This window comes from Argopecten irradians, chromosome 13 (assembly GCF_041381155.1).
Source record: "Argopecten irradians isolate NY chromosome 13, Ai_NY, whole genome shotgun sequence".
Lineage (NCBI taxonomy): Eukaryota > Metazoa > Mollusca > Bivalvia > Pectinida > Pectinidae > Argopecten > Argopecten irradians.
Window position 1 is genome coordinate 14283273 of NC_091146.1, and position 26815 is coordinate 14310087.

Sequence of the window (26815 nt, forward strand, 5' to 3'; positions counted from 1 at the left end):
CTAATTGATATTGGCTTAAGACATCAGTACATAAAATATTCTATTGAACCAAGAATGTGTAAATATAATTGATATGGTCACATTCAAACTTGGCAGTTTGTTAAAGTGGTTTATATATTTTTGTGTTTAAACTATTGGCAAGAACTACAACACGTGACATTTAACTTTTAAAAATGAATGTTTACATGTATGAAACTATAGACAGATGTGTAAAAAAATGATTTAGTATTGTACATCGCTGATTTATCTGGTTATAAACAGTTATGACTACAGAAAGTTGTATAAGTGAACTTACAATACATCACGTTTCATCATAATACAATGTACGTGTAGTAGATAATTTTCGTATTTAGACTTTGTTCGGATGTTTAAGCAATGATCTGCAATTTATACATTGCCAAACCAGAAATGGATAAGATATATATAATTCCATTTTAAGTTAATTTTATCATTTTGATAATAAAACCTCTGACACTACTAGCATTTAAACTTACTGAATCAAGGCCCAGTTTCAGGAACATTCCTTAAAGATGCTCCACCGCTGACAAATGATATTTTTTCACTATCAAAAACACGAGCAGACGATTTAGTATTTTTCTTCAGTTACAAAAGTTACTTACTTTACACCATTACCACCATTGAAAAGTTTGAGCTTCTAATTTTACTTAAAGTTGAAGTTACAAAAATTAATTAATTGCATCATGAAAAAATTCCGTGGCACTATATCCTATATGGAATTAAGTACTGATTGCACATGCACTAAGGGCAAAATAAATAATTTTATATTATTTTTTGTGTTTATTAAACATATATATACACGATTAAACACCAATTATTGTTCAAGTGATTAATATCATTTATGCTCTGTCGGCGTTGGAGCATCTTTAAATTTAAGGAATCCCTTAACTTTAAATTTTTCTTAGGAAAGCATTAGATTTTAAGGAAGGTGTCTTAACTTAAGAATATTTTGTAATGCTTTTCAATGATAAATTTAAGTTAACGTAACAAATTCCCTTGGTTAAGGAATGTTGGTGAAACTGGGCCCAGGTCAAAGATGAAAATAAATATGAACTATCCATTCAATAGCATTTTATTTATATATTTGTGTTTATATATAAAAACAAAAGCTAACATTGGTCAATATCAATTAGCAACTTTAAATAAATTAAATAAAGATTAAAACGATAAATAGAAAGAAAGAAAAAAAAAAGAGGTTCCACTTTGTTCTAATACATGATACTATGTGCAACTTAATATTATAGTTAAATAGAATCGCACAGTCGTCCGTCAGAGTAAAATACAAAATACACAATATAGGCACAAAAAAAGTATCTAGATAGTTGGCATGTTGAATATGTGTAATGATACATTAAATAGTTTTGAAGAATGCAGGATTGACAGAAAAAGAAAGAGAAAGAAAAGAAAAACAATAAAAGGTGAAGTAAAGTGCAAATTTTGTCAACATTTCAAATCTACTTTTTGAGTTTTAAAAATGATTTACAAATTGAACAACAATGGGCACTAGAATGGATAAATACTATTGAATATTACGGTATGGTATATACCGTAATTCCCTGCGTATTGCATATGGGCGATGCAATAAAAAAAATTTTTTTTTGACATTTGACTCAGAAGATGCCTAATGAGGGCTATCTGTGGAAACTATTACATACAGTGTACATTTTTATTTGAAAAATATGCGGGCTATACATTGTAAGCTATTTCATATATATATATTAAAAAAAAACTCTTATTATACCAAAGTATTTTCGCGGGAGTTATACATGTATACATATTTTACTTTCAATGATTGCATCAAGGAAAAACCCGCAGTCAATCTGTTAGTGCATGTTATCTAAAATTTGTTTTACAAAATTATAGAGAATGTCTTCCCGCAGCCTATACGCCAGTACTGGTAATACACAGGAAATGATGGTATACATTTAATGTCATGTTAAATACAGCCAGAAATTGACCACTATATATCCCTAATTTATTTTGCGGGGTCTATGTTAGCAGAGTTTAATTTTGCAGTTCATTGCTATAATTTGTGAATTTATACATTACTATTGTTCCTAGTTCGCAGCTGTTTCAAATTCGCAGATTTCAGTGAAAACACAAATTTAGTAAAAAATAAACCATCTGCAAATTTTAAGTACTATACAGTATTTGACTAACATATACACAAGATTACAATTCACATAAAGGTATACATTTGTGCAAGAATAATTCTCTCTCATCAAAAGTATGTATCTAAAATTTTCCATTGAATAATTGAGCCTGAACTCATCTATTTTATATAAGATCATGAAGATTGAGTGATAAAATTAGGGCCTGGAGTCTACAATACAGATGCTAAGGTACACAACTGCTAATTTCTTAATTATTCATCATTTAGCCAATATATATAATGACGAGAATTTTTGTATCTTAATTCCTCTAAACCGGTCTAAAGATTGGGAAGGTTGCCATTGTGTATTTTTACAACTTAAAACACAAATATACTAGATTACGTAAGATTTATATGAATCTACAATAACTAATACGAAGTTCACTTCAACATTGACTTTCTATTTAGTCTTTAATATTAAGACTCCTGTAGTATGTTACTCAATCTCAAAAGACAGCCAAATGCAGGACTCACTCTCTTTCTGTATACCCTGTACTTATTGAAGGCTACAGTTACCGTATTCGACTCAATAACCACCTTCCCCCTTTTTTAGACTTCAATTTCACTTTAAATTAAATGCAGACTGAAAATATGAAAACTTTTTGGTTTCCTTACTGATTTCTATTGCAAATTGATGTAAATTGACTTTGTAGAATAATTTTATAATGGGCTACTTCAAATTTTTACTGCCCACTTTTATGCTTCAATCTTTTAGACACCCTGGGCAATTTTTAGGTCGAATATGTTTTTCCCAGAATGGAATCCATATATATACAGCAAAGTCACTTTCCATTGGAGAATATTCAGGAACATAAACTTTTCTATAAACATCTGTTCCTCATGCTCAGTGTCCAGGTATTCTTTGGTATCATACTCCCGGTCTGACCAAGTATCTTGCTCAATGTACTTGAATATTCCTCCAAAACTTATCACAGATCAGTTTTCCAGCCGTACCGCTTTACATTCTATTCCAGTTTTATACCCTGGACTCTCTTTCTGTTCCACGACTTCGTCTGCAAAATAGTTAAAAAGAGAAAAATAATAACAACAAATTGCAAAATAAAATAATTTACTAAAACATCTTTTTAATTTTCTTTAATTCAGGACTGCAGGGTTTGTGTTGAAGTTGCCCCCATATCATTTTAGTAAGGTAAATGAAAAGGACCCTTCTCTTTGTCTAAAAGCCCATTCCAATAACATATTTATCTGAGAATGACCCAATTTATGGAACACACAAAGTAAACAATTTTCCATCACCTCTTTTCCAGCATACAGCGTGCCCCATTACGTACAGGTGTACGTGATTCACGCATCAAAAGTAATATGCACGTACACAAATTGGAAGCAGAGGGTACACTGCACGTACGATAAAATGGGAGTAAAAGCTAATAAAATGGGTGTAAAAACTGAAAACAGTTGTTATATATAATTTATATATTAAAACTGTCGGAAGAAATGACGAGACAATATCGTCCTGATCTTTCTGTAAGCTGGTTGCTACTGGCGATTTCCCTGCATTTTGATTGGCTGATCATGACGACCCATCGATCTAGGTTATTTCATAACCTGAATAATGTTTCGCTATTTGATTATGGGCGCTATCACACACTAAAGATCGTAAGGCGTAACACCAGTGGTGTTCACTTGTCCGATGTTGTAAACATGGAGCCGTCTAAAAAGCGTACGATTAGCGATTTCTTTGCGAGTCCTTCTATCACCAAAAGAAAATCCCTGAATGAAACATTGTCTGAAAACGTAGATCAATGTAAGAAACAAGTAAAAAAGTTCCAACCCCAGTGTTTATGATGATTTGATTGGAAACAGTTAATCTACAGCTTTGAGCCTTTCAATGTCATTTTTTGCAGCAAGATATCCGACGAATTGGAATTAGAAATGAAAGTAAAATTGCTCTTATGTCACCCAAGGAGTCGATAATTGAATATACTTAAATGTGTCATTGTGTTATTATCAAAGCTTGATGAAATGCTTCATATTTGTTAAAATTTTGCTTGTACCCCAAGATTTATGCTTGTACCCCTCAAATTTTCTGAGGAGGGGTACACTTAACCCCTGATGAGAGAAAGTCAGGGGGCACGCTGAGCATATATACACTCATTTACTGGATTTTTCATGTCAGTTATTTAATGATGAAGTATACTTTTCATTAATGAATGAAATAATGATGCTGCTTTTTGGTCACAGGCCAAATATGTACATGTAACTCTTGTGAAGGAATGCCAGGAAAATCAGCTTAAAAGGAAATTAAGAAGCGTTTAGTTGGTTATTTATATTGGTCAAAATTTTCATGATTTTAAATTTATATAAAAAACAAAACATTAGTGGTTTTGATATTAATGATATGGTTAAATGTGTATATATGATTCCACAGTTAACCAATATTTTGCCAATCAAGTTTCACAATCATAACATGAGAATTTCACTTTTAATCAGCTATAGGGTATACAGAAAACACAAGGGAAAGCAAGCTTCAGCGCCAAGGGAAAAGTAGAAAGTTTAGAAATTCAATATTTACATGGGCCTAGGAAATGATGAGGAGGGATCATTGTATTGCATTGTTTATCAAAATGTAAAACAATGCATGTATCAAGAAACAACTACCAGTAGAGATACACATGAACATGTATAGAATATCCTTCATTTCCATTGGATCAAAAAACTATTTAATGAAGAGGCTAAATCCTGCATAAATTGCAGTTTACCATATCGAATGTATTTTCTAAACATCGTTTGTTGCAAATTTGATCTGGTTAAGAATATATTTTGAATTATTCCAGACTTTGTTTAACACGAGGTGGCCGAGTGGTTAAGATGTCTCCACAAATTACCACATGCCCTCCACCTCTGGGTCGCAAGTTTGAATCCCATGTGAGGTAATTGCCAGGAACTGATGGCTGGTCGGTGGTTTTTCACCAGATACTCCAGCTTTCATCCACCAACAAACCTGACACTTCTTTAATCAGTCTGCGACTTTAAGCACTAGTCCGATGCCCATGACTAGTGATTTTACAGTCGGACTAGTGCCAACTAGTCCGATTGGACTAGTGGCTCCCCACCAGATTAACATACTAAAATACTATACTATATTTACAATTATAGTAGTCAGCTGCAATTTCAACCCATTTTGAGTGCATTATAATGTATACAATTTTTCAGTCCAGATGCATCATTTTGTGAGAATTTGCAATTGTATTTTGGGTCAAAAATCCTGAACTGATCATGACTGAAGTGCTGCAAAATGGCCGTATATTTGATTAGGACTAGTGATTAAATAGTCGGACTAGTAAAATTTTGGGGTTTACTAGTCCAAATGACTAGTAGCGAAAACAATTAACATCACAGACTGCTTAAATGACCCTGGCTGTTAATAGGATGTCAAACTAATAAAGCCAACCAGATATTTTAACATGATGTGACTAGCCTACTTACTTCCTGCCATGTCCCTCTATGGCGATCCTACACCGTTCCTCTGGGTCAGTCCAGTCTCCGTCGTAGTCTGTAGGCTGTGGACACGAGCTCCGCCTCTTCCTCGTCCCTGGCGACTTCTGTTTCAGACTCTCTACGTCTGTAAACACTACCGCCGTCCCACCAGCAGCTGTGGGCATTACATCACCCTAGAGGCAACATACAAAATACTTTAAATTCCATTTCAAAGCAACACTATTTCTTGATTGCATTCAATTATCTTCATTTTCAGTCCCACTATAAAACCTTACAAAACACAGTTAAAATTCATGATTATCAGTCTATGAACTGCCAACCGCTTATCATGACGCCATTATTATTGTGACGTCACAATTGTCATGCCAGTCATGAATTCTTCGTTCATTATAGATGCAAAGTCTCTTGGGATTTCATCATAAAATTGTTATCAAATTTAAATATAATAATATAATAAGCATATCAGAAAGTCTTTCAGTTAGCATTCATAGCAAATATGAATGCCAACTGGACAGAGGCAAATTCAACATGAAGCAATAGAGAGCTTCATGGAAATCAAAATGAAGCCCTATGGAATTTGACTCTGTCCAGTTGGCATTTATACTTGAACATGGTAACACTTTAAGTCACCCAAGTATTCCAAACTCCATTTACTTGTATATAAAATGAAAAGTTAAGATGGAACATCCTAGTTATTACAGTGGTTACTATAACTGTTATCTTACCAACCCCTGTTTTATGTCGTAGCAAAACTGATGGCTACGAGATATCTTACGATGTAAATAAAGGCTACGAGATATCTTACGATGTAAATAAAGGCTACAAGATATCTTACGATGTAAACAAAGGCTATGAGATATCTTATGAATATGATGTAAATAAAGGCTACGAGATATCTTATGATGCAAATAAAGGCTACGAGATATCTTATGATGTAATTAAAGGTTATGAGATATCTTATGATGTAAATAAAGGGGTTTCTCCGGGCACTCCGGTTTCCTCCCACACTAAACATACCTCACGCACTTACATCCAGGCCATCGAGAGTGATTTACATAAGTTGTATAACTTGTTTTGTAATCGATGTAAAATAAATATAGTTTATATTTAAATAAAGGTTACAGGATATCTTGTGATGTAAATAAAAGACCAAACTACCTGCTATCTGTTGTCACACACAGATTCTTCAGTTTTTGCTAGAACGTAAATTATTTCGTACCTTGACCAGTTTTGTCTCTAGTTCACCACCACTGTCCATCTGCTGATGGGTCAGACAATACTTGGATACTTCCTTGGTATCTTTTACCTCCAACTTGGTCACCGACTTCTTTTTCTTCATTTTAGGTTGAAGTACTGTATCTGTAACAAAAGAACAGAAATGACTTTAGAAACAATTTAACATTACTGCCATGGCTATATCCTGATTTTGCATATAACTCTGAAATTTCTAATTAGGTACTCAAGACTGAGGTTTGTCTATATTCATCGAGAGATTGGTTCTATAGCTAGGCTATGTTACATTTTTTTCCCGTCAGTTTGAGTAATAGAGAAACCATAACTCATTTAATTCAATTAATTCAATAACTCAACTGTGATTTTCAATACAATCCAGACTTATCCATTTTCATCAATGAATATCATCCTTTTAAAAAGACTTAATTTCATTCATAGGGAAACCATCCATTAAATCAATTTAAAATAGATCAAAAGAGTTTCTGGATATTATGTATACTTCTGTTCGGTACAAATTCATGCTCTAAAAAATTTCATTAATGAAAAGTTTGACTTCTGTATTTTAGTGCAAATTTTCCACAGGACCAAATTATGAGAGCATAGAACAATGACAAATTGGCAGATTTATGTGTAGAAAGCAGGAAGAGTCAACACTTCTTTAGTAAAAATGCTGAAACCAAATAATTGAAAGATAATTATGTTTCCTGAAAATGTGAAATTCAATTTTCTTTTAAAATACCAACACAGGCTTGTTGAACACTTTTAGAACAGCAAGTTTGTTTATTTGGCCTGTTGACCATGTTAATAGCACCAAATTTTCTTATTTGGCTTGTTGAAGACATTTAGAACATCAAGCTTGATAATTTGGCCTGTTAAATACATTTAGAATACCAAGCTTGCTTGTCTGGCCTGTTGAACACATTTTGAACACCAAACTTGCTTATTTCACCTGTGGAACCCATTTAGAGTACCAAATTTTCTTATTTTGCTTGTTTGGTGAGATTATCAATCACATCCACATGGTGATTGCACATTTCACTAGCATTGTATATACTGTGCGGTTATTTCACCATTACTATTTGGACAATGATTTAGCTTTATAAATTGATCACATCAGATCAAATCAACCATCTTTTTTTTTTTTTTAATGAATTCCAGGTATGATTAATACTAAAATCTATCAGATTTCTGCGGCTTTGGATTTATGTGAATTTGTGCTTAATGTCTAAATTGGAAATTATTTTTTATCTTTCATTTTACTTCCTTTATAACATTCATTGGAAGTTGTTTATTTTCTTAACACAAGACTATAAAAAAACTAGAACTTGCAAACAAAGACCGTGTTTAAACAACCATTAAAACGAAATTACACACTCACACAAAATAATAAAAAATAAAGATCAACATTAACAGAATTAACTTTCAACTCTTACAAAAACTTACATTCAAAAAATCCATCTTTTCCTAATAAACAGATGCATGTATATTAATTCAATGGAATTTGTAGTGATGGACAATGATAAAGAAAGCTGGAAATGTAGGACATCTACAGCTTACAAAACTTGATCATTACTTGAAATTTGCACTATATGAGAATTCTATATTTACACATAATTTTATATATCATTTATATAGACTTTTATCTATTTATTTATTTTTGTCATTAATTTTCATAGATTCAAATTATACCATTTAAATTTTTAATTTGAAAATAAAAATTGATTAGTTCCATGGAAATGAAATACAGTCTTAGTAATTTATGCTAAAATAACTGTATGTACATGAACAGAATGAACAGAAATCTGAATAAGACTTTCATTGCCGGCTATGACCCCCACCCCCTAATCCAAACTTATAACATAAAAACATTACACAAAGAATCAAAGCTCTAACAAATTTTGACAGTAACCAAAAGCATCTTTTCTGGATAAATATAATTCCATTGCTCAAAAACAATTAAATTTACATCCACAAATTTTATTTTACTCTATTCATAGCAATTTGGAATCTTTTTTGAAACTATTCAATTTTTTTTTCACTTTAATCTAATATCGATTGATATATCAATCATATCATCTTTATATCCACCACTTATCACGATAGATATGGATATTGTTAAACAGTTCATTCATGAAAATATTTTGTGTGAAATGTGGTTAGGACAAATTGATAGGATATTCAATATATTAAGTTGGAGTCCAAGAGCTCGAGGTTACTAAAACATGTATTACAAGGATAAGTATTTCTAACCAAGTATTTTTGACCAATGTGGAGTAACAAACAGGAAACATTAACAGGACTTACCAACAGCTATAGTAAAGGATAGAGAAATAAGTATGTATGTAAACCGATACTAAATATGACCATTGGTAGCCACAGCCACGCAATGATAAATTACCCCTTTGTCTAAATACTCATTAATGAATGACCAAATTAATCTTCTTATTCTATTATTTTTTTCATTTTGTAATTAAAACATAAAAAAGATACATTCGTCAAAGTCCATACATAAACGACAAATGTGGAAATATCTGCAAAGTGGATTCACTTATTGCACCTACATTAAATCTATGAATATGTTCAGCACAAAAAGATCAACAAGCAAAATTTTCGATGTAGGAAACATTAGACTGTATATGCAGTAAGCGAAAATAAACAGGTAAAATTTGAATGCTGATAGACTTTCGCAAAAATTGCTGATAGACTTTCGCAAAAACATCTGCATGCAAAAATATTTTAATGTATGGTAAGGTAAATGTATTCGGAGAAGATACTTTGCAGTAACCTGTTTTAATCTAGTCAGACAGTTATCTAAACTCTACCTACCTAGTTCAACATTTCCAGCAGGTTTATGGTCCAGCCAAATCTCAGCATTAGATGACCTTGACCTTCGATGTCTCGGATTGTACACTGGAGTCTGGAAAAATAAATAAAAAATAAAATAAAAAATAAAAAAAAGAAGTTAAAGATTGTTCAACACAATGAGGTCTCAATTGAAAATCTAACTGCTGATCAGTGTGAAAGTGACACATCATCACATATTCAATACTTGATGACAAGAAATTTCAGGATTTCGTAAAGAGACATTTTAAAGACTGATTAATTTATCAAATTTATTCGACTGGCCTGAAATTTTGCTATTAACTTATATTTCTAGTGGCTAAAAAGTTAGCTATTTACTTACATTTCTACTGGCCTGAGAGTTTGCTATTTACTGAAGATTTCTACTGGCCTGAGAGTTTGCTATTTACTGAAGATTTCTACTGACTTGGGAGTTTGCTATTTACTGAAGATTTCTACTGACTTGGGAGTTTGCTATTTACTGAAGATTTCTATTGACTTGGGAGTTTGCTATTTACTTACATTTCTACTGACTTGGGAGTTTGCTATTTACTTACATTTCTACTGACTTGGGAGTTTGCTATTTACCGTAAAAACTTGTGTAATTTGCGCACTTTTTCTGTGCAAAAATAAAATTTGAAGTTGGGGGTGTGCAAATTATATTGATAGAGGAGATTTAAAAATTTTACGGGGAAAAAATCTGAGGGGCTGACGATCTATGAATGTTGAGGTACCGCTCTGTGTATGGTAGCCATTTTATATGATACAAGGTATTAAAGATTGTAAAAATGCCTCACCTATTAAAGTGGATTATCTAAGGCTAATTAAAGTGTTAAGTTATGATCACATTGTCTTGTTTCCATTTGCCCTGAGAATTGAATGGCGACTGACTGAGAGCATGGCTTCTACTGACAGCAAGAGATGTATACCCTGTGCACCTCGTAGTATAATGGGACAGCCACAATCAGTGACTTTGGGCGGGTCAATCTAGTTAACCTGTATTTTTTTAGGGGAGAGAGGCTGTAGAGAAAGTCTGTAGAGAGTGTGTGTGTGTATACACAAACATACGTATACCCCAGCTGCAGGCCGTGTGCAAAAAGTCAAAACACACGTGGGATTTATAAGATGCCTAAACTGACCTATATTTAGGACTTTAATAAGTGGTTTGCAATTTTATTACTGCAGAATTAACAAGCCACAAGGTTAGTGACATATTCAACTGTATTGATAAATATAATTAGCCATCAGCTTTGCACATGAAACCTTACGTAGGGCCCAGCTGAAGGCCGTGTGCAAAAAGTCAAAACACACGTGGGATTTATAAGATGCCTAAACTGACCTATATTTAGGACTTTAATAAGTGGTTTGCAATTTTATTACTGCTGAATTAACAAGCTACAAGGTTAGTGACATATTCAACCGTATTTATAAATATTATTAGCCATCAGCTTGGATCTGGTACCGTACAGGTAGTGAGTTTACTCGCAATGTGATTGTTGCAAGCTAACATACGTATCCGCTAGCCGATTGCTGTTGATTGTTAATGATCTCAAACACACTAATTACTTATTGTGACAATTTTAAACAAATAGATTCAAATCTTTTTAAATGTTCCTGATTACTATTCATGTGTAATATCTCAAAGCATTGACATGTGCACGGAGTACGGCGGACCGGACCGCCGATGTTTTAGACATCTGCAAGATATTTTAGTTTCAGGTTAAGGTGGCCAATAAAAGAAAACAAACACGATGCGGTTTTAATATGTTATTTCTTCTTAATACAACACTTCTTTGTGCAAGCTGTCAAGCATTTCAGGGGAATATCAGCCATCGACACTAACGTAAGACCGGGGGCCCGAGGCCCCTTAAATTTGCTACGGGCCCCCTGATTGTCTGCCGTTTGTGGCCCGGCGGGCCCCTGACTATTTTACAAGAAAAATAATATTAAGAACAGGTAATCCACTGAATTTGCATTATGTCGAGTGTCTACCGATCTAACTACGAGCACTAATAATTCAGTCGCACTCTCGCAAACGTGTAACGAACGAATAAGGTACGTGAATCTTTGATGTTAGCGGCATCACCGAAACGCTTGTTATAAATACAATCCAATCCCTTCCTATCATAAGCGTCGGAAAGACTTTGATTACATTCCAAGATGTCGTTTTTGAGTAGATGGTTGGGAATTAACTCCTCCACCAGCGAAAAAAACAAAAACCTCTCAGGAAATACAACAAAGTAATCAAATATATGAAAAAATGAAGAATCTGATGATGATGATGAATTCGATAATATATGCAAACAAGACTTGTTGCAGTTACAAAGGAAAGCGTTTAAGCTTTTAATGGAAAATTGAAAATAAATATGAACAATCAACGATCAATTTTTGTGTGATTTTCTTTTATTAAACCTACTGAATCTAAATTGGTTCAAAGGAAAAACATCTCCGAAAAGGAAGAAATTACTTCATTCATCAATATATGATTATTCTAGAAGAATTAAAAATATCAATATTTAATTTGATCAAAATCCAGGGCCCCCTGATTTCCATCAGGGCCCCCACTTTTATCATCAAAGGAGCCCGGAGGTCTCCTAAGCAAATAAAGTTAGTGTCTAAGCCTGAATATTTTGCATTGAAATTGTCACCTTCATACATCGATTTTGGGACTCCCTGGACATCGTTTTTCCCCAAAATTTTTGATGCGCAAAATATACTGATAGTAGATTTTTTTCAGCATTTTCAGCCCTAAAAAGTACCTGCGCAAATTACACTGGTGCGCAAATTATACAAGTTTTTACGGTACTAAAGATTTCTACTAACTTGGGAGTTTGCTATTTACTAAAGATTTCTACTGACTTGGGAGTTTGCTATTTACTGAAGATTTCTACTGACTTGGGAGTTTGCTATTTATTAAAGATTTCTACTGACTTGGGAGTTTGCTATTTACTGAAGATTTCTACTGACTTGGGAGTTTGCTATTTACTGAAGATTTCTACTGACTTGGGAGTTTGCTATTTACTGAAGATTTCTATTGACTTTACAGTTTGCTATTTACTTACATTTCTACAGACTTGGGAGTTTGCTTTTTACTAAAGATTTCTACTGACTTGGGAGTTTGCTATTTACTAAAGATTTCTACTGACTTGGGAGTTTGCTATTTACTGAAGATTTCTATTGACTTGGGAGTTTGCTATTTACTTACATTTCTACTGACTTGGGAGTTTGCTATTTACTAAAGATTTCTACTGACTTGGGAGTTTGCTATTTACTAAAGATTTCTACTGACTTGGGAGTTTGCTATTTACTGAAGATTTCTACTGACTTGGGAGTTTGCTATTTACTTAAGATTTCTACTGACTTGGGAGTTTGCTATTTATCAAAGATTTCTACTGACTTGGGAGTTTGCTATTTACTGAAGATTTCTATTGACTTGGGAGTTTGCTATTTACTTACATTTCTACAGACTTGGGAGTTTGCTATTTACTAAAGATTTCTACTGACTTGGGAGTTTGCTATTTACTGAAGATTTCTATTGACTTGGGAGTTTGCCATTTACTTACATTTCTACTGACTTGGGAGTTTGCTATTTACTAAAGATTTCTACTGACTTGGGAGGTAGCTATTTACTTACATTTCTACTGGCCTGGGAGGAAGCTATTCTCTGTTGGTACGCTGCCCTGGCCGAGCTCACTGTCCCTGTCGCTGTTCGTGTCCTTGGAGTAGTAGAGTTGGTCCCTACTGATGAAATGTCTGTCTCAGATTTGGCTGCCACAATTTTCCTGGGGGTGGAGAAGGTGCGTGGCTTGGGGGCGGGGGTCCTGAACCCGCCTCCTCTAGACTCCTCGTAGGCAGCATCCTTATCATTCACTATACTTCTCAACAGGTTCAGCTTTTTTTGTTTCTCCCAGATCTGACCACCAAACTCCGACTCAATTTTATGTTTTTCTTTTTCCTATATAGAAAGCATTAAATCAGTTCAGTTCACTTGCCATCAATTTTCTGCATGTTTATCAACAACATATAAAAAGAAATAAAAATAAAATTAGTTCAACATCCATATCCCACTTTTAAAGCAATGTTGAGATGCTTGTTTTTACAACAACACTCAATGTATACAAATTTAAACGATTGGATAAATTAGATATACATATTTTGATTTTTTTTAAAAACAAATTACAGTTTGTAATAAATTTAGAAATGAGACATTTCCTTATTTACCCCTGGAGACACATTTGAACTTTTCTAATTTAAAAGGCTAGAGGAGTTCATTATGAATTTTCAGGGGTGAATCAGTTAAGAGCACCTATTGCATATGAAATCTGGACAGAACGTAATATATCCACTTAGGGCGGACATAGGTAACACCGTAATAAACAAATATAACATGATTATATAAATGAACCTTTTAGTAACATGCATAAGCCACTAAAGCTCATCTTTGTGCTATGTGACTATCACAAGCAAACACAAGTAAAATATAACAGTATGGAGATGTTGCCAGGGATCAAAGAATTGAAGAATACATATCAAAATACAAATTACAGAGTTAGCTCCCTTGGGGTAGATTTTGATTGTTACATCATTATTTTTTGACCGCAATTCATATCATTTTCTCCGCAAAATGTGATGTTATGCTCACAATCAATACCTTTCTGTAAGGGCAGATAACACTGTAATATGCAAATACAGAATAGCTCGTGAATCACAATAAATAATTTTTAAATCTTAATCTTTATGAAGAATTTTGTACCAGATTTTTCTCCCAGTGCTGATTATTCATTTCCAGTCGGGTCCTAAAGTCGTTTTTGAGTCTTTCCTTCTCGGATCGCTCCTGACGAATCTTTACATTCTTATCCTGGAGCTAAAAGCACAAAACCACATCATAAACACATCAACTCATATGTAACAATAGTAGTAAGTATCGATAATTGTACATTATATCTGATAAATATAGAACCTTTTACAAAAATGTTAGTGGAGCTGATCATTTTTGAAAAAGAAGAAATTTCCAAGCACATCACCAGAGTAATTTAAAATCAGTTTATTCTATAACTATGCCGTTTCCACAATGTAAAAATCATGTGATAAATTCCATACCAGTTGGTTATTGTTCACGTTTACACATCATAGTGTGTAGGGCAATTCTCATGGATTATTTTTAACCTCTCTTCTGATTGGCTTTCAACTTCGGACTACTTTTATAGTGCATTTTTTTTAAAAATTGCATTTATAGCGGTTTGTTGCTATCTTAGGTATAAACAACAGAATATTGACTCTGTATTTGGGTACCTCATTTTACGACAAAAAGATAATGATGCGACATGTGAAGTTATTATCATCCTTGAATGTGACAAGAATGATTGATCACCATGGTACATTGTATAGATATAGAGTTAAAGTTATGGGATAAACCTATTCCCTAACACGTGACTGTTATATATTATGTCTATCTAAACTCTAGTTAGTTAATCTTCAAAACTTGAAATGACACTCGTAAAACCTAGTGTCTTTTCAAAATTTTAACTCAAGTTTTATATATATCATAAACAACAATCACTTGTCAAGGAACCTCCATATCTTAATTTCATGTTGAAATTTCTTTTAACATTTACTGAATTGAAATTTCTATGGATTCAAATCACACGCCACTTTTTTAAACAAAATTCTACACCTAATTAAATTGTATTCAGCTTCAACAGATTTAATTCTTCAACCGTATAAATTCTGATACAAATTTTTACTTCATAAATATTTCATATCGCTTACCTTTGCATCAAGTTCGCGACGTTCACGTTCTGACAATTTCAGTGTCTTTGACATCTCATCATTCTTCTTTTCCGTACTGCGTAGCCGTGCCTCTAGTTTCTGAATGTAGGACTCCTTCTTCTCCAACACTGTTTGAAGTTCGACATTTTTCGCCATAGTTGCAGAGTGCTCCTTCTCAAAAGCAACAAGCTCAGATCGGAATTGTTCCTCTGTGAAACAGAATAGTCGAATTATAAGCCAAAGAAGTTTAGTAAGTTTATATTAGATATACAGCTGTACAAACAAAATCATAAAAAATAAATAAATAAATAAATATTTGAACTATACAAAGGAAACAGGGTTTAAAATCTGCCAATCTGTTTAAAACCAGACCTTCCAATATACTCTGATCCTCCACATTCCACATGCAGAGTAGGTTTACTAGAGCAGCATGGATATCAAGATATGATTTAATCAGATAGAAAATCTGCCAGTCAAACAGATTTCTAGATTACAGTACTTTCTCTGTATATCAGGATTCCAATATTATTGGCCTTTTTTCATGGATGGATTTCCTTAACATTTCTTATACATAAAAATCATGTCAAATTTATTTCAGTGGCAGTTCCCTAACCAAAGCAAGCCAAATATCTAGGGTACCTAGGTTTGTGGTTTCACTAACATGTTACATTTTGTTAATTTTAGCTCCTCCATAAGTTACTTAATTAATACTAGACGTTCTGCAAGTCAAAGTAAATTTTTTCCTTGCTAAAAAGTCTGCTCTTGACTTTCTACAAATACAGACATCAGCATTTCTCTGGTTTCTAAGATCTATAAAGTCAGGGTTTTCAAGAAATCAGAATAAGAATTGCAAGGTTTTTAGGAGGACCTTAAAAAAGAAAGTAAAACACTTACGTTTCCTTGAATAGTCATTTAACAGGATTTCCCTGCGCTTGTAGCGGTCATCTAGGAAGTTTTGTAGTTGGTTCATTGTAAAATCATCACGTGAATGTAGAACCTGTAACAGCCATCAAACTTATTTAATAGCACCTGTTCAGCCACGTGATAAGCATGGTAAAACACACATGTAATAACATCTTATATATATAGATGATGACGTTATAATCAAAATATGACATCACATGATTGTCTCTGTAAACGATGACATCTGAGCTAAAGTTCTACAATTTCATATAGATGATTCTAAAGCAAGTGAAATTTTATTTTTTTTTGTCCAAAATTGTATGAAGGGAAAATACTCAATGGGTCTGTCAGGCAGGCAAAGAGCAGGAATATCTCAAGTTGACTGGCCAAACTTTTACAACCAGGTTAAGATACTATAGTTCATTTGAAAGATCCACAATGGATTTTAATATTTCTTTGATGTTCCTTACCTCTAGTGATGGGAATCCCGGTCCTAAGCTGTACACGATCGGCTGTACAACAGGCACCTCTTCATCTGGAAAAAATATGCATTGGTTAGTGTTGGACCAAATCTCGATTTTAATGGGTGATCAATCGATAATGGTTTTTCCAAAGACTAATGATTATGAGAATCAATAATTGATAATTAAAATGGGAGATAACTTGTGGTGATATTTTTTTAACTGTGCTGAAATTGACCAAATGACTGCACTTCTTTGTTTTAGTTTTTTTGTGGCATTAAGGTTAGGTGATTCTTAGGTTGTAATTACAGCATCAGTTAAATCCTTTTTCAATTTATTATTGTAATGAAATATTTTTCTGAGGTGTTCAGCATATATAAATGCTGTAGGAAATACAGGGTTTCAAGATCCAAAAACGATGTGGAAATGTACAATTTGCCGTCGAATTGTCCCACCATCCAATGATTATGACATCATCATTTGGTGTGAGTTTCTTGACGTCATTATCACCGGAAGGTGATACTAATCAATGGCAAACGACCACTGATCAACGGTAATTGACCCCATAATTACGACCATTCACCTGTGTCAGTTTACCGTGTGTACAGCAGTCCTTCAGACCACTAGCCAACGCTAATTGACCCCTTCATTACGACCCGTGTCCGTCAATCGCTTGTCAAGTGACAGACCGTTACCTGTACGGTCGGTTGTGTACTAAGCGGGGTATTGGAGTGACAGAATCGAGGTCAATTATAATCCAATTAATTACCCGATACATACGCATAATAACTGTGACCAAAAGAAAGCATAGGGCTTTTGATGGTCCCCATTGTTTAGCCAAAACGACCATGTGTGTACGTGCGGATTTCGATCTTTTGTTTACCGATACGGGTCGTCGCCCTTGTCATATGTTGACCTAGCAGCTAGCTATGTGGCGCTTTGAAAGTGAAACTAGACCAATTATCGGATCACATGAAATAGTGCATTTAGTAATCAATCTTTTGTTTACTAATCAAAACATTAACCTGGGCTCTAATGATTTTACAGTAGCAGTATTTAAAGCCCTATCTTCACGGGTGAGTAAAATAAACATCGTGGATCTAAGGCGTTTCGTTATGATTGTGAAATTAATCCGGTAAGAATGTCGCCGTATTTTTGTTTCCATACAAACTTGATAACTTTCAAACGTTTGTAAATTATTTATGTAATATTTCCACCTCTTTTAAATTCATATGCAATTTAAATCAAGAAGGGTACACCACGTAAACGAAACGAGCTGCCGCTGAATAAGAAAGTTGAACTCCTTATATAACTGTAGCAAAGGCCGCAGTCAACTCGCCGAACCAGATTGACATCGGTAAAACACAAGTGCAGTCGATATTGAAGAGAAAGGCGCAAATCTCTGTGTGTATGTTATGTGAATTAGAATTTAATAGAATCTATTTATTAGATTATTTAATTAAAAACAAAATATCTTCTTTATTTTCTTTTATGCTTATTCAACTAAATAAAAATATACAAGTCTATTATGTAACTGTATACATATGAGACATACATTGTATATACATGTACAGTACATGTATATATACTATTTTTAATCATAATGTGCAGAGTTACGGTTCTTACTGATTAGAAGTCAATCCGATGCACCTCGGTATTAAGACCACCCCGCTATTAAGACCACTTTCATTCAGACCCTCAAGTGGTCTTAATAGAGAGGTTTTACTGTAATATCCATCCTAAGTCAGATTTTGTTTTGTTTTTCCCCCCTTTATTATGTAAACTATTACCAATCAGAGGAATTTCAGCCAGAGCTTCCTTGTACTGTTGGTTCATCCTACGACGACCGGGAGTCAGACCGATGTCAAATTTGACCTGTTGTGACCTCGCCACCATCACTTCCTGCGTCAGCTCCGCGAATTTCATCACATGCTGGAACATACAAATAGCTTTGCTGATACACTCTATTCACAATATCGTACAGAAATACCATTCCATTCACAATATCGTACAGAAATACCATTCCATTCACAATATCTTACAGAAATACCATTCCATTCACAATATCATACAGAAAAATTAATATGATTTGTACAGAAATACCACTCCATTCACAATATCATACAGAATTTTTTTTCTTTTTTGCTGAACCTGAAATGTTTGTTATGTTGTAAAGATAAATCATGGCAATGTGTCTTCATGATGACAAGGAGCACATTATTTCCCCTGCTCTTAATCCATAAGCATTTAGCGTCTTTCAGTTGGCATTCATAGGCAATATGAATGCCAACTGTACACATTTCATGGAATTTGCCTCGGTCCAGTTGGCATTCTGATTGGCTATGTATGCCAACTGAAAGACGTTCAATGCTTAGTCGTACATCACAAGCTGATATGAATAAATTTGTATTTTCAGATAGAAATACAAAGGAGGTATAGTCTATATAACTATACTCACAATGGTTTCATCATATTCTTCAGCGCGAGGATTGACACACACGATCATCCGTACTTTACCGTCACCATCAAAATAATTCTTAAACAAGTGAGTTAGCTTTGAATCCCTGTAAGGTACCATCTGCGGAAATAAACAACCATTTTCAATGATAATGAAATGTTCCTATATTCTGTATTTTTTCTTTCTTTTTTGGTAAATGAGTAATCTTGTATTTAACAGTTTATCATTGTGAAGGTTTCATATAGTAACAGTACAGACCAGCCTGTTTCTCCTATTTGGTTAAAGAAATAGGATTATCAATATAGTGCAATGAGTTTTGTTAAATTAAGTAATTACAATTAATACATGTGTGAATTTAAAAAAAAGTTATATTGTCTACCACTCGTCAAACCCTTAAATTTTATTTATTCATTTTTTTTTACTGTTCCCCCCCCCCCTAAGCTATTCCCAACCATCAGAGTAAATGATAAGTACCCACCTTGTTTTCACAGTTTTTCTGGTTCTCCCTCAGTAACTTCATACAAGTCTTCAGCACCATCAGAGACTGGTTAATGTTACCTAATAATACACAAACAGGACGCTAGTGTAGATGTAACATGGTAAAAAGACTGGATCATACCGTGTGTTCCATTTGCAGGTCCGTACCAGTTGTTACGGTACAAATCTGCAGTATCTGCAATGAAATGTGCTATATACCAGTCTAACCAAACCAGTACAAGTGAGAAGTTTCTTGAAGCATACCACTTGGATCCAAGACAGCAGATTATTAAAGTTTTCAAATTTGTCATTGAAATTTCTTTTTTGTTCAATACAATCTGTAATATATTTCGATGCGTTTTGTAACTTTTAAGGTATTGCTTTTATAACTGTTCCTAAAATCAGTTTTTGAATTTGAAGTGCATCTTTCATATGGGTGTCGCCATATCAAGTCAGTACAACTGGTACAAATCCCAAAACAGAACACACGGATCAGGGCTTTTTTCAGCATGATTTGGGGCCAATTTTCGGTCCCGTTCCCCTTGGCAAAGCCTCTAAATTATTCTCAGCCTTCAATTTACCAAAATAAAGTTTCTTGAAAACTATCCAAAAATATTGCACGAACTTAGTTGGTGAAGACTTTAGATATTTGTGAAATGGCTTCAGAAAAGAACATAAACTACACTGAAAATATAAAATCTTATTTGTTATACTTTACAGTTAAACCTGCTCTAACAGCTGCCTGTTTATAAGGACCGGTTTTTAGGACTCTCCGTGCATTTTTACTATATAATAGCACTAAGCATAACGACCACCTGTCTAATGTGGCTAACGACCATATTTTATAATTTTTCCCAAATCTTGGTTTTGTTGCATATTTTCCCAAATTCAAAGCCACAGGCCCCATTCCGAAAGCAAACAGGGAAAGCTTGGCAGATAATATTCAATGTATTCATCAACGACAAAACAAACATTTGAGACTTCCGGACACAAACTAGTTATTTGATCCTCAACATATCAAAGTTGATGGGATCAAGCCTTGCTGGCTAACAAAAGACAAAGATTCAAACAAGATCTATTAGTGATACTAGTAGATAGCACTGTTTAAAGATGACTTCTTGAGTATTTGTGTAATTTCTTATTTTATGAATGAAACAAAACCTTTACTTGGTATATATATGGCTAATACCTGAACTCCTAATCACTACCGACCTATTACACTAACACTTACCAGCCTCTTTGAGTCTGTTGCCCATGTTTCCTGTCTTTTGACAGCGTTCACTACCGACCTATTACACTAACACTTACCAGCCTCTTTGAGTCTGTCGCCCATGTTTCCTGTCTTTTGACAGCGTTCACTACCGACCTATTACACTAACACTTACCAGCCTCTTTGAGTCTGTCGCCCATGTTTCCCGTCCTTTGACAGCGTTCACTACCGACCTATTACACTAACACTTACCAGCCTCTTTGAGTCTGTCGCCCATGTTTCCCGTCCTTTGACAGCGTTCACTACCGACCTATTACACTAACACTTACCAGCCTCTTTGAGTCTGTCGCCCATGTTTCCCGTCCTTTGACAGCGTTCACTACCGACCTATTACACTAACACTTACCAGCCTCTTTGAGTCTGTCGCCCATCTTTTGACAGCGTTCACTACCGACCTATTACACTAACACTTACCAGCCTCTTTGAGTCTGTCGCCCATGTTTCCCGTCCTTTGACAGCGTTCACTACCGACCTATTACACTAACACTTACCAGCCTCTTTGAGTCTGTCGCCCATGTTTCCCGTCCTTTGACAGCGTTCACTACCGACCTATTACACTAACACTTACCAGCCTCTTTGAGTCTGTCGCCCATGTTTCCCGTCCTTTGACAGCGTTCACTACCGACCTATTACACTAACACTTACCAGCCTCTTTGAGTCTGTCGCCCATGTTTCCCGTCCTTTGACAGCGTTCACTACCGACCTATTACACTAACACTTACCAGCCTCTTTGAGTCTGTCGCCCATGTTTCCTGTCTTTTGACAGCGTTCACTACCGACCTATTACACTAACACTTACCAGCCTTTTTGAGTCTGTCGCCCATGTTTCCTGTCTTTTAACAGCGTTCACTACCGACCTATTACACTAACACTTACCAGCCTCTTTGAGTCTGTCGCCCATGTTTCCCGTCCTTTGACAGCGTTCACTACCGACCTATTACACTAATACTTACCAGCCTCTTTGAGTCTGTCGCCCATGTTTCCCGTCCTTTGACAGCGTTCACTACCGACCTATTACACTAACACTTACCAGCCTCTTTGAGTCTGTCGCCCATGTTTCCCGTCCTTTGACAGCGTTCACTACCGGCCAGATCCACCAATGACAGCTGGCTAACACAAACCTTATCAGCATCCTTGTAAATGTCAAATAGGAAACATTAGCATATCTACTTATCTTATCAGTTTGCATAACTGTTTATATAAATCAGAAAAGAAATACCACAAGAGATACAAAATAGTAGTTACTTTATGATTCATATTTATGAAGATTTTTCATGACAAAAACAAAGAAGTAAATAAATAAACGAACGAATAAAAATTCAAATAAACAATTATTCAATACTGTACCAAGCATCTACTGAGAGAATAAGAAATCCAAACCACTGCCTTTGAACTCTGACCTCCAATGACTAATGCCACAACAGGTGATGACCTTTGACCTTACCTGTAAGACCTCCTCGCCCCTGGGGTCAAGTGGAGCCTGTACCAGACGGATGTTGAATATGCTGTGACTTCTACTAGATTCGGCATTCAGAGCAGTGTGTGCTACTTTCCTTCTCTTCTGACCTGATAATATTAACATTACGTATATATAACAAAGGAGACTGAAAAATGTATTAGGGGGAAAATGTGTGACTTGTAACTATAAATATAGTGATAGGGTGGTTATGTTTATGATAGGGTGGGTGTGGCTATGATAGGAGTGGGTGTGGGGATAGGAGTGGGTATGACTATCAGACCTGTTTACCCGAAAAATTGTCCATGTGTAATAGCCACGATTGAAATGTGTAATTTTAACCTCCAATGTGTAATTTTCAGATTTGTTCATTAGCTAATTGATGTCCCTCTGTTCAATCTGAATATATCATAAAACTTGCATATTTCAGGCATTTACTGTTAATCATTATTAATGTGCATGTTCTTCTCCCATTGATTGTGGAAATGAACGTTTTACTAAGTTACATGTATGTATGAAAAATATCTCCTTCAGTCAGGTACATACAGATACTCTATAATAGATCATAATCATTATAGAGTTTTTAGTGTTTCAAAGAGCCCCAACTGAATTCAGGACACAAATCTAAATAATAAACACATTATTGACATTTGATTTTCAGATTTTTTTTATACTGAACATTACAAATTGTAAGATAAGCCAAAACAAAAACGAAAAAAAAAACATCAATAGTATTTGACAATATGTGCTGAATCAGATTTAATGAATTTACATGACTATCAAAACAGAATCAAGCTTTTGAAAAGCAAGTTTCATTTTTTTATGTTCAACAAAAAATAACGGTTGAGTCACTGTCAGTTTAAGACACTTAGATATTGATCAAACATGACCTTACTAAAATAATCAAAATTACTTAATTAATGAATTTCATTTATAAGGAAACGAATAAATAATTCTTATCCATATCATCATTACATCAACAACAATTTGCTTATTACATTAATCACAGTACTTTGAATCTAAAGTCAGACTTGCAGATGATGTAATGAACACAATGATTTCCTTTAATTGAGGCAACAATACAGTTCCATTCAACTGGATGGTGTAACTGGATTTAAATGATTGTCCACACTTTTTTTGTGGCGTTGATAGTTCGAGTTTCATTTTTCCGATTAGGCATGCCATAAACCGCTTCAGCTTAGCCTCCCTCGTGTTTACTGTCGTTTTTGTTATGAAATTGTGATGCTACAAACGTTTGATTACCATGTGCTCATATACGATGTGAAGCGTTCCAATGACGTGAATTAGGTGGGGTGCATTCGATTGCGCCCCATTAACAGTATAAGGTGCGTTCGACTAAGAATATCGGGTGCGTTCGATATACAATATTACCTTTTACCGGCAGATGAGCTAAATGCGTAATTTTTCACGTTTGCGCGTAATGGTGTAAAATAGGTGTCAAATGCGTAACAATTTACGCAAAAAGCATAAGGGTAAACAGGTCTGGAATATGATAGAGGTGGGCGTGGCTATAATAGGGGTGGGCATGGCTATGATAGGGGTGCATGTGGCTATAATAGGGGTGGGCATGGCTATGATAGGGGTGGGAGTGGCTATAATAGGGGTGGGCATGGCTATGATAGGGGTGCGTGTGGCTAAATAAGGTGGGTATAGCTATAATATTTACCTCGGTAGAGAATATTCAGAGCCTCCTGCGTACTCTTACATTCGACTTCTACACAGTTCATCACATACATTGTATCCTGGGCGTCGGTCCTCAGTAGTTTGGACTGGGGAGGTCTGTAATTATAACAAGTATAGTATCCTGAAATTAGATTTATATTCAGCATAAATCTGTAAGATGTTACCTATGTTGAAGTAATAATACTTTCATTAATTGACTGTTTGCCAGTTGTCAGTTGTATACTACAATGTTTGCTACAGCCAATGAATGAAGACAAGGATCTATGCAAGTATTTTGTCTCCTATTTTGATCATGCAGTGGGGCTGCAGGCACAATTGTATAATAGGTCAGTATGACCTACTTCTTCAATTTTCCATCTGTTTCTCTGAACTGAATGATTTGCAAGAAAAAAAAAAATCACCTCTACACCAGTACTTAAATAATTAAGATTTAAACAAAAACTTCAATCTTCATCCATTGACCTTTGAACCCTGAAATTACCATGAGCCCTGAAAAAATTGAATGTTTGCATAAGCACACAATATGCAGCAGACCCTATGGTATCTTCACGCAAAATATTTTGCTTATCAATCGTGACCGTAACACAGCCCAAAATGAAACAAGCCCCTCCTTTTAGTTTATTGCAAAACTTTGTGAAATCACTTATTTAATCACCGGTGAAAGGTATCTCACTTACTTGTAGCCCATGATTAGATCCCATGGGAATTGATCTCACTTACATGTAGCCCATGATTAGATCCAAGGGGAATTGATCTCACTTACTTGTAGCCCATGATTAGATCCCATGGGAATTGATCTCACTTACATGTAGCCCATGATTAGATCCCAGGGGAATTGATCTCACTTACTTGTAGCCCATGATTAGATCCCAGGGGAATTGATCTCACTTACTTGTAGCCCATGATTAGATCCCAGGGGAATTGATCTCACTTACTTGTAGCCCATGATTAGATCCCATGGGAATTGATCTCACTTACTTGTAGCCCATGATTAGATCCCAGGGAATTGATCTCACTTACTTGTAGCCCATGATTAGATCCCATGGGAATTGATCTCACTTACTTGTAGCCCATGATTAGATCCCAGGGGAATTGATCTCACTTACTTGTAGCCCATGATTAGATCCCATGGGAATTGATCTCACTTACATGTAGCCCATGATTAGATCCAAGGGGAATTGATATCACTTACTTGTAGCCCATGATTAGATCCCATGGGAATTGATCTCACTTACTTGTAGCCCATGATTAGATCCCAGGGGAATTGATCTCACTTACTTGTAGCCCATGATTAGATCCCAAGGGAATTGATCTCACTTACTTGTAGCCCATGATTAGATCCCAAGGGAATTGATCTCACTTACTTGTAGCCCATGATTAGATCCCAAGGGAATTGATCTCACTTACATGTAGCCCATGATTAGATCCAAGGGGAATTGATCTCACTTACTTGTAGCCCATGATTGGATCCCAGGGGAATTGATCTCACTTACTTGTAGCCCATGATTAGATCCAAGGGGAATTGATATCACTTACTTGTAGCCCATGATTAGATCCAAGGGGAATTGATCTCACTTACTTGTAGCCCATGATTGGATCCCAGGGGAATTGATCTCACTTACTTGTAGCCCATGATTAGATCCCAGGGGAATTGATCTCACTTACTTGTAGCCCATGATTGACCAGGGAATTGATCTCACTTACTGTACCCTGATTGATCCAGGAATGATCTCACTTACTTGTAGCCCATGATTAGATCCAGGGGAATTGATCTCACTTACTTGTAGCCCATGATTAGATCCAAGGGGAATTGATCTCACTTACTTGTAGCCCATGATTAGATCCCAGGGGAATTGATCTCACTTACTTGTAGCCCACAATTGGATCCCAGGGGAATTGATCTCACTTACTTGTAGCCCATGATTGGATCCCAGGGGAATTGATCTCACTTACTTGTAGCCCATGATTAGATCCCAGGGGAATTGATCTCACTTACTTGTAGCCCATGATTAGATCCCAGGGGAATTGATCTCACTTACTTGTAGCCCATGATTAGATCCCATGGGAATTGATCTCACTTACTTGTAGCCCATGATTAGATCCCAGGGAATTGATCTCACTTACTTGTAGCCCATGATTGGATCCCAGGGGAATTGATCTCACTTACTTGTAGCACACAATTGGATCCCAGGGGAATTGATCCCACTTTCTTGTAGCCCATGATTAGATCCCAAGGGAATTGATCTCACTTACTTGTAGCCCATGATTAGATCCCAGGGGAATTGATCTCACTTACTTGTAGCCCATGATTAGATCCAAGGGGAATTGATCTCACTTACTTGTAGCCCATGATTAGATCCCATGGGAATTGATCTCACTTACATGTAGCCCATGATTAGATCCAAGGGGAATTGATCTCACTTACATGTAGCCCATGATTAGATCCCATGGGAATTGATCTCACTTACATGTAGCCCATGATTAGATCCCAGGGGAATTGATCTCACTTACTTGTAGCCCATGATTAGATCCCATGGGAATTGATCTCACTTACATGTAGCCCATGATTAGATCCCATGGGAATTGATCTCACTTACTTGTAGCCCATGATTAG

The 26815-nt window shown here is 35.3% G+C and overlaps 1 protein-coding gene across 3 annotated transcripts in view; it reads right to left on the reverse strand.

Moving 5' to 3' along the window:
* Nucleotides 1–1072: 1072 nt before the first annotated feature.
* The window catches only part of LOC138305496 (kinesin-like protein KIF23), a 41956-nt gene continuing 16213 nt past the window's right edge, over nucleotides 1073–26815 (reverse strand). For all 3 annotated transcript variants that reach the window (XM_069245749.1, XM_069245747.1, XM_069245748.1), the window contains exons 9-23: nucleotides 24185–24297; nucleotides 22486–22607; nucleotides 22072–22174; nucleotides 19773–19852; nucleotides 19295–19414; nucleotides 18627–18768; nucleotides 16846–16910; nucleotides 16367–16469; nucleotides 15473–15681; nucleotides 14457–14567; nucleotides 13338–13658; nucleotides 9689–9779; nucleotides 6849–6988; nucleotides 5618–5802; nucleotides 1073–3183 (exon numbers count right to left, since the gene is read on the reverse strand). In XM_069245749.1, the coding sequence (XP_069101850.1) occupies nucleotides 3147–3183; nucleotides 5618–5802; nucleotides 6849–6988; nucleotides 9689–9779; nucleotides 13338–13658; nucleotides 14457–14567; nucleotides 15473–15681; nucleotides 16367–16469; nucleotides 16846–16910; nucleotides 18627–18768; nucleotides 19295–19414; nucleotides 19773–19852; nucleotides 22072–22174; nucleotides 22486–22607; nucleotides 24185–24297 (1942 nt within the window). In that variant the 3' untranslated portion in view covers nucleotides 1073–3146. The remainder of the gene's footprint in view (nucleotides 3184–5617; nucleotides 5803–6848; nucleotides 6989–9688; nucleotides 9780–13337; nucleotides 13659–14456; nucleotides 14568–15472; nucleotides 15682–16366; nucleotides 16470–16845; nucleotides 16911–18626; nucleotides 18769–19294; nucleotides 19415–19772; nucleotides 19853–22071; nucleotides 22175–22485; nucleotides 22608–24184; nucleotides 24298–26815) is intronic.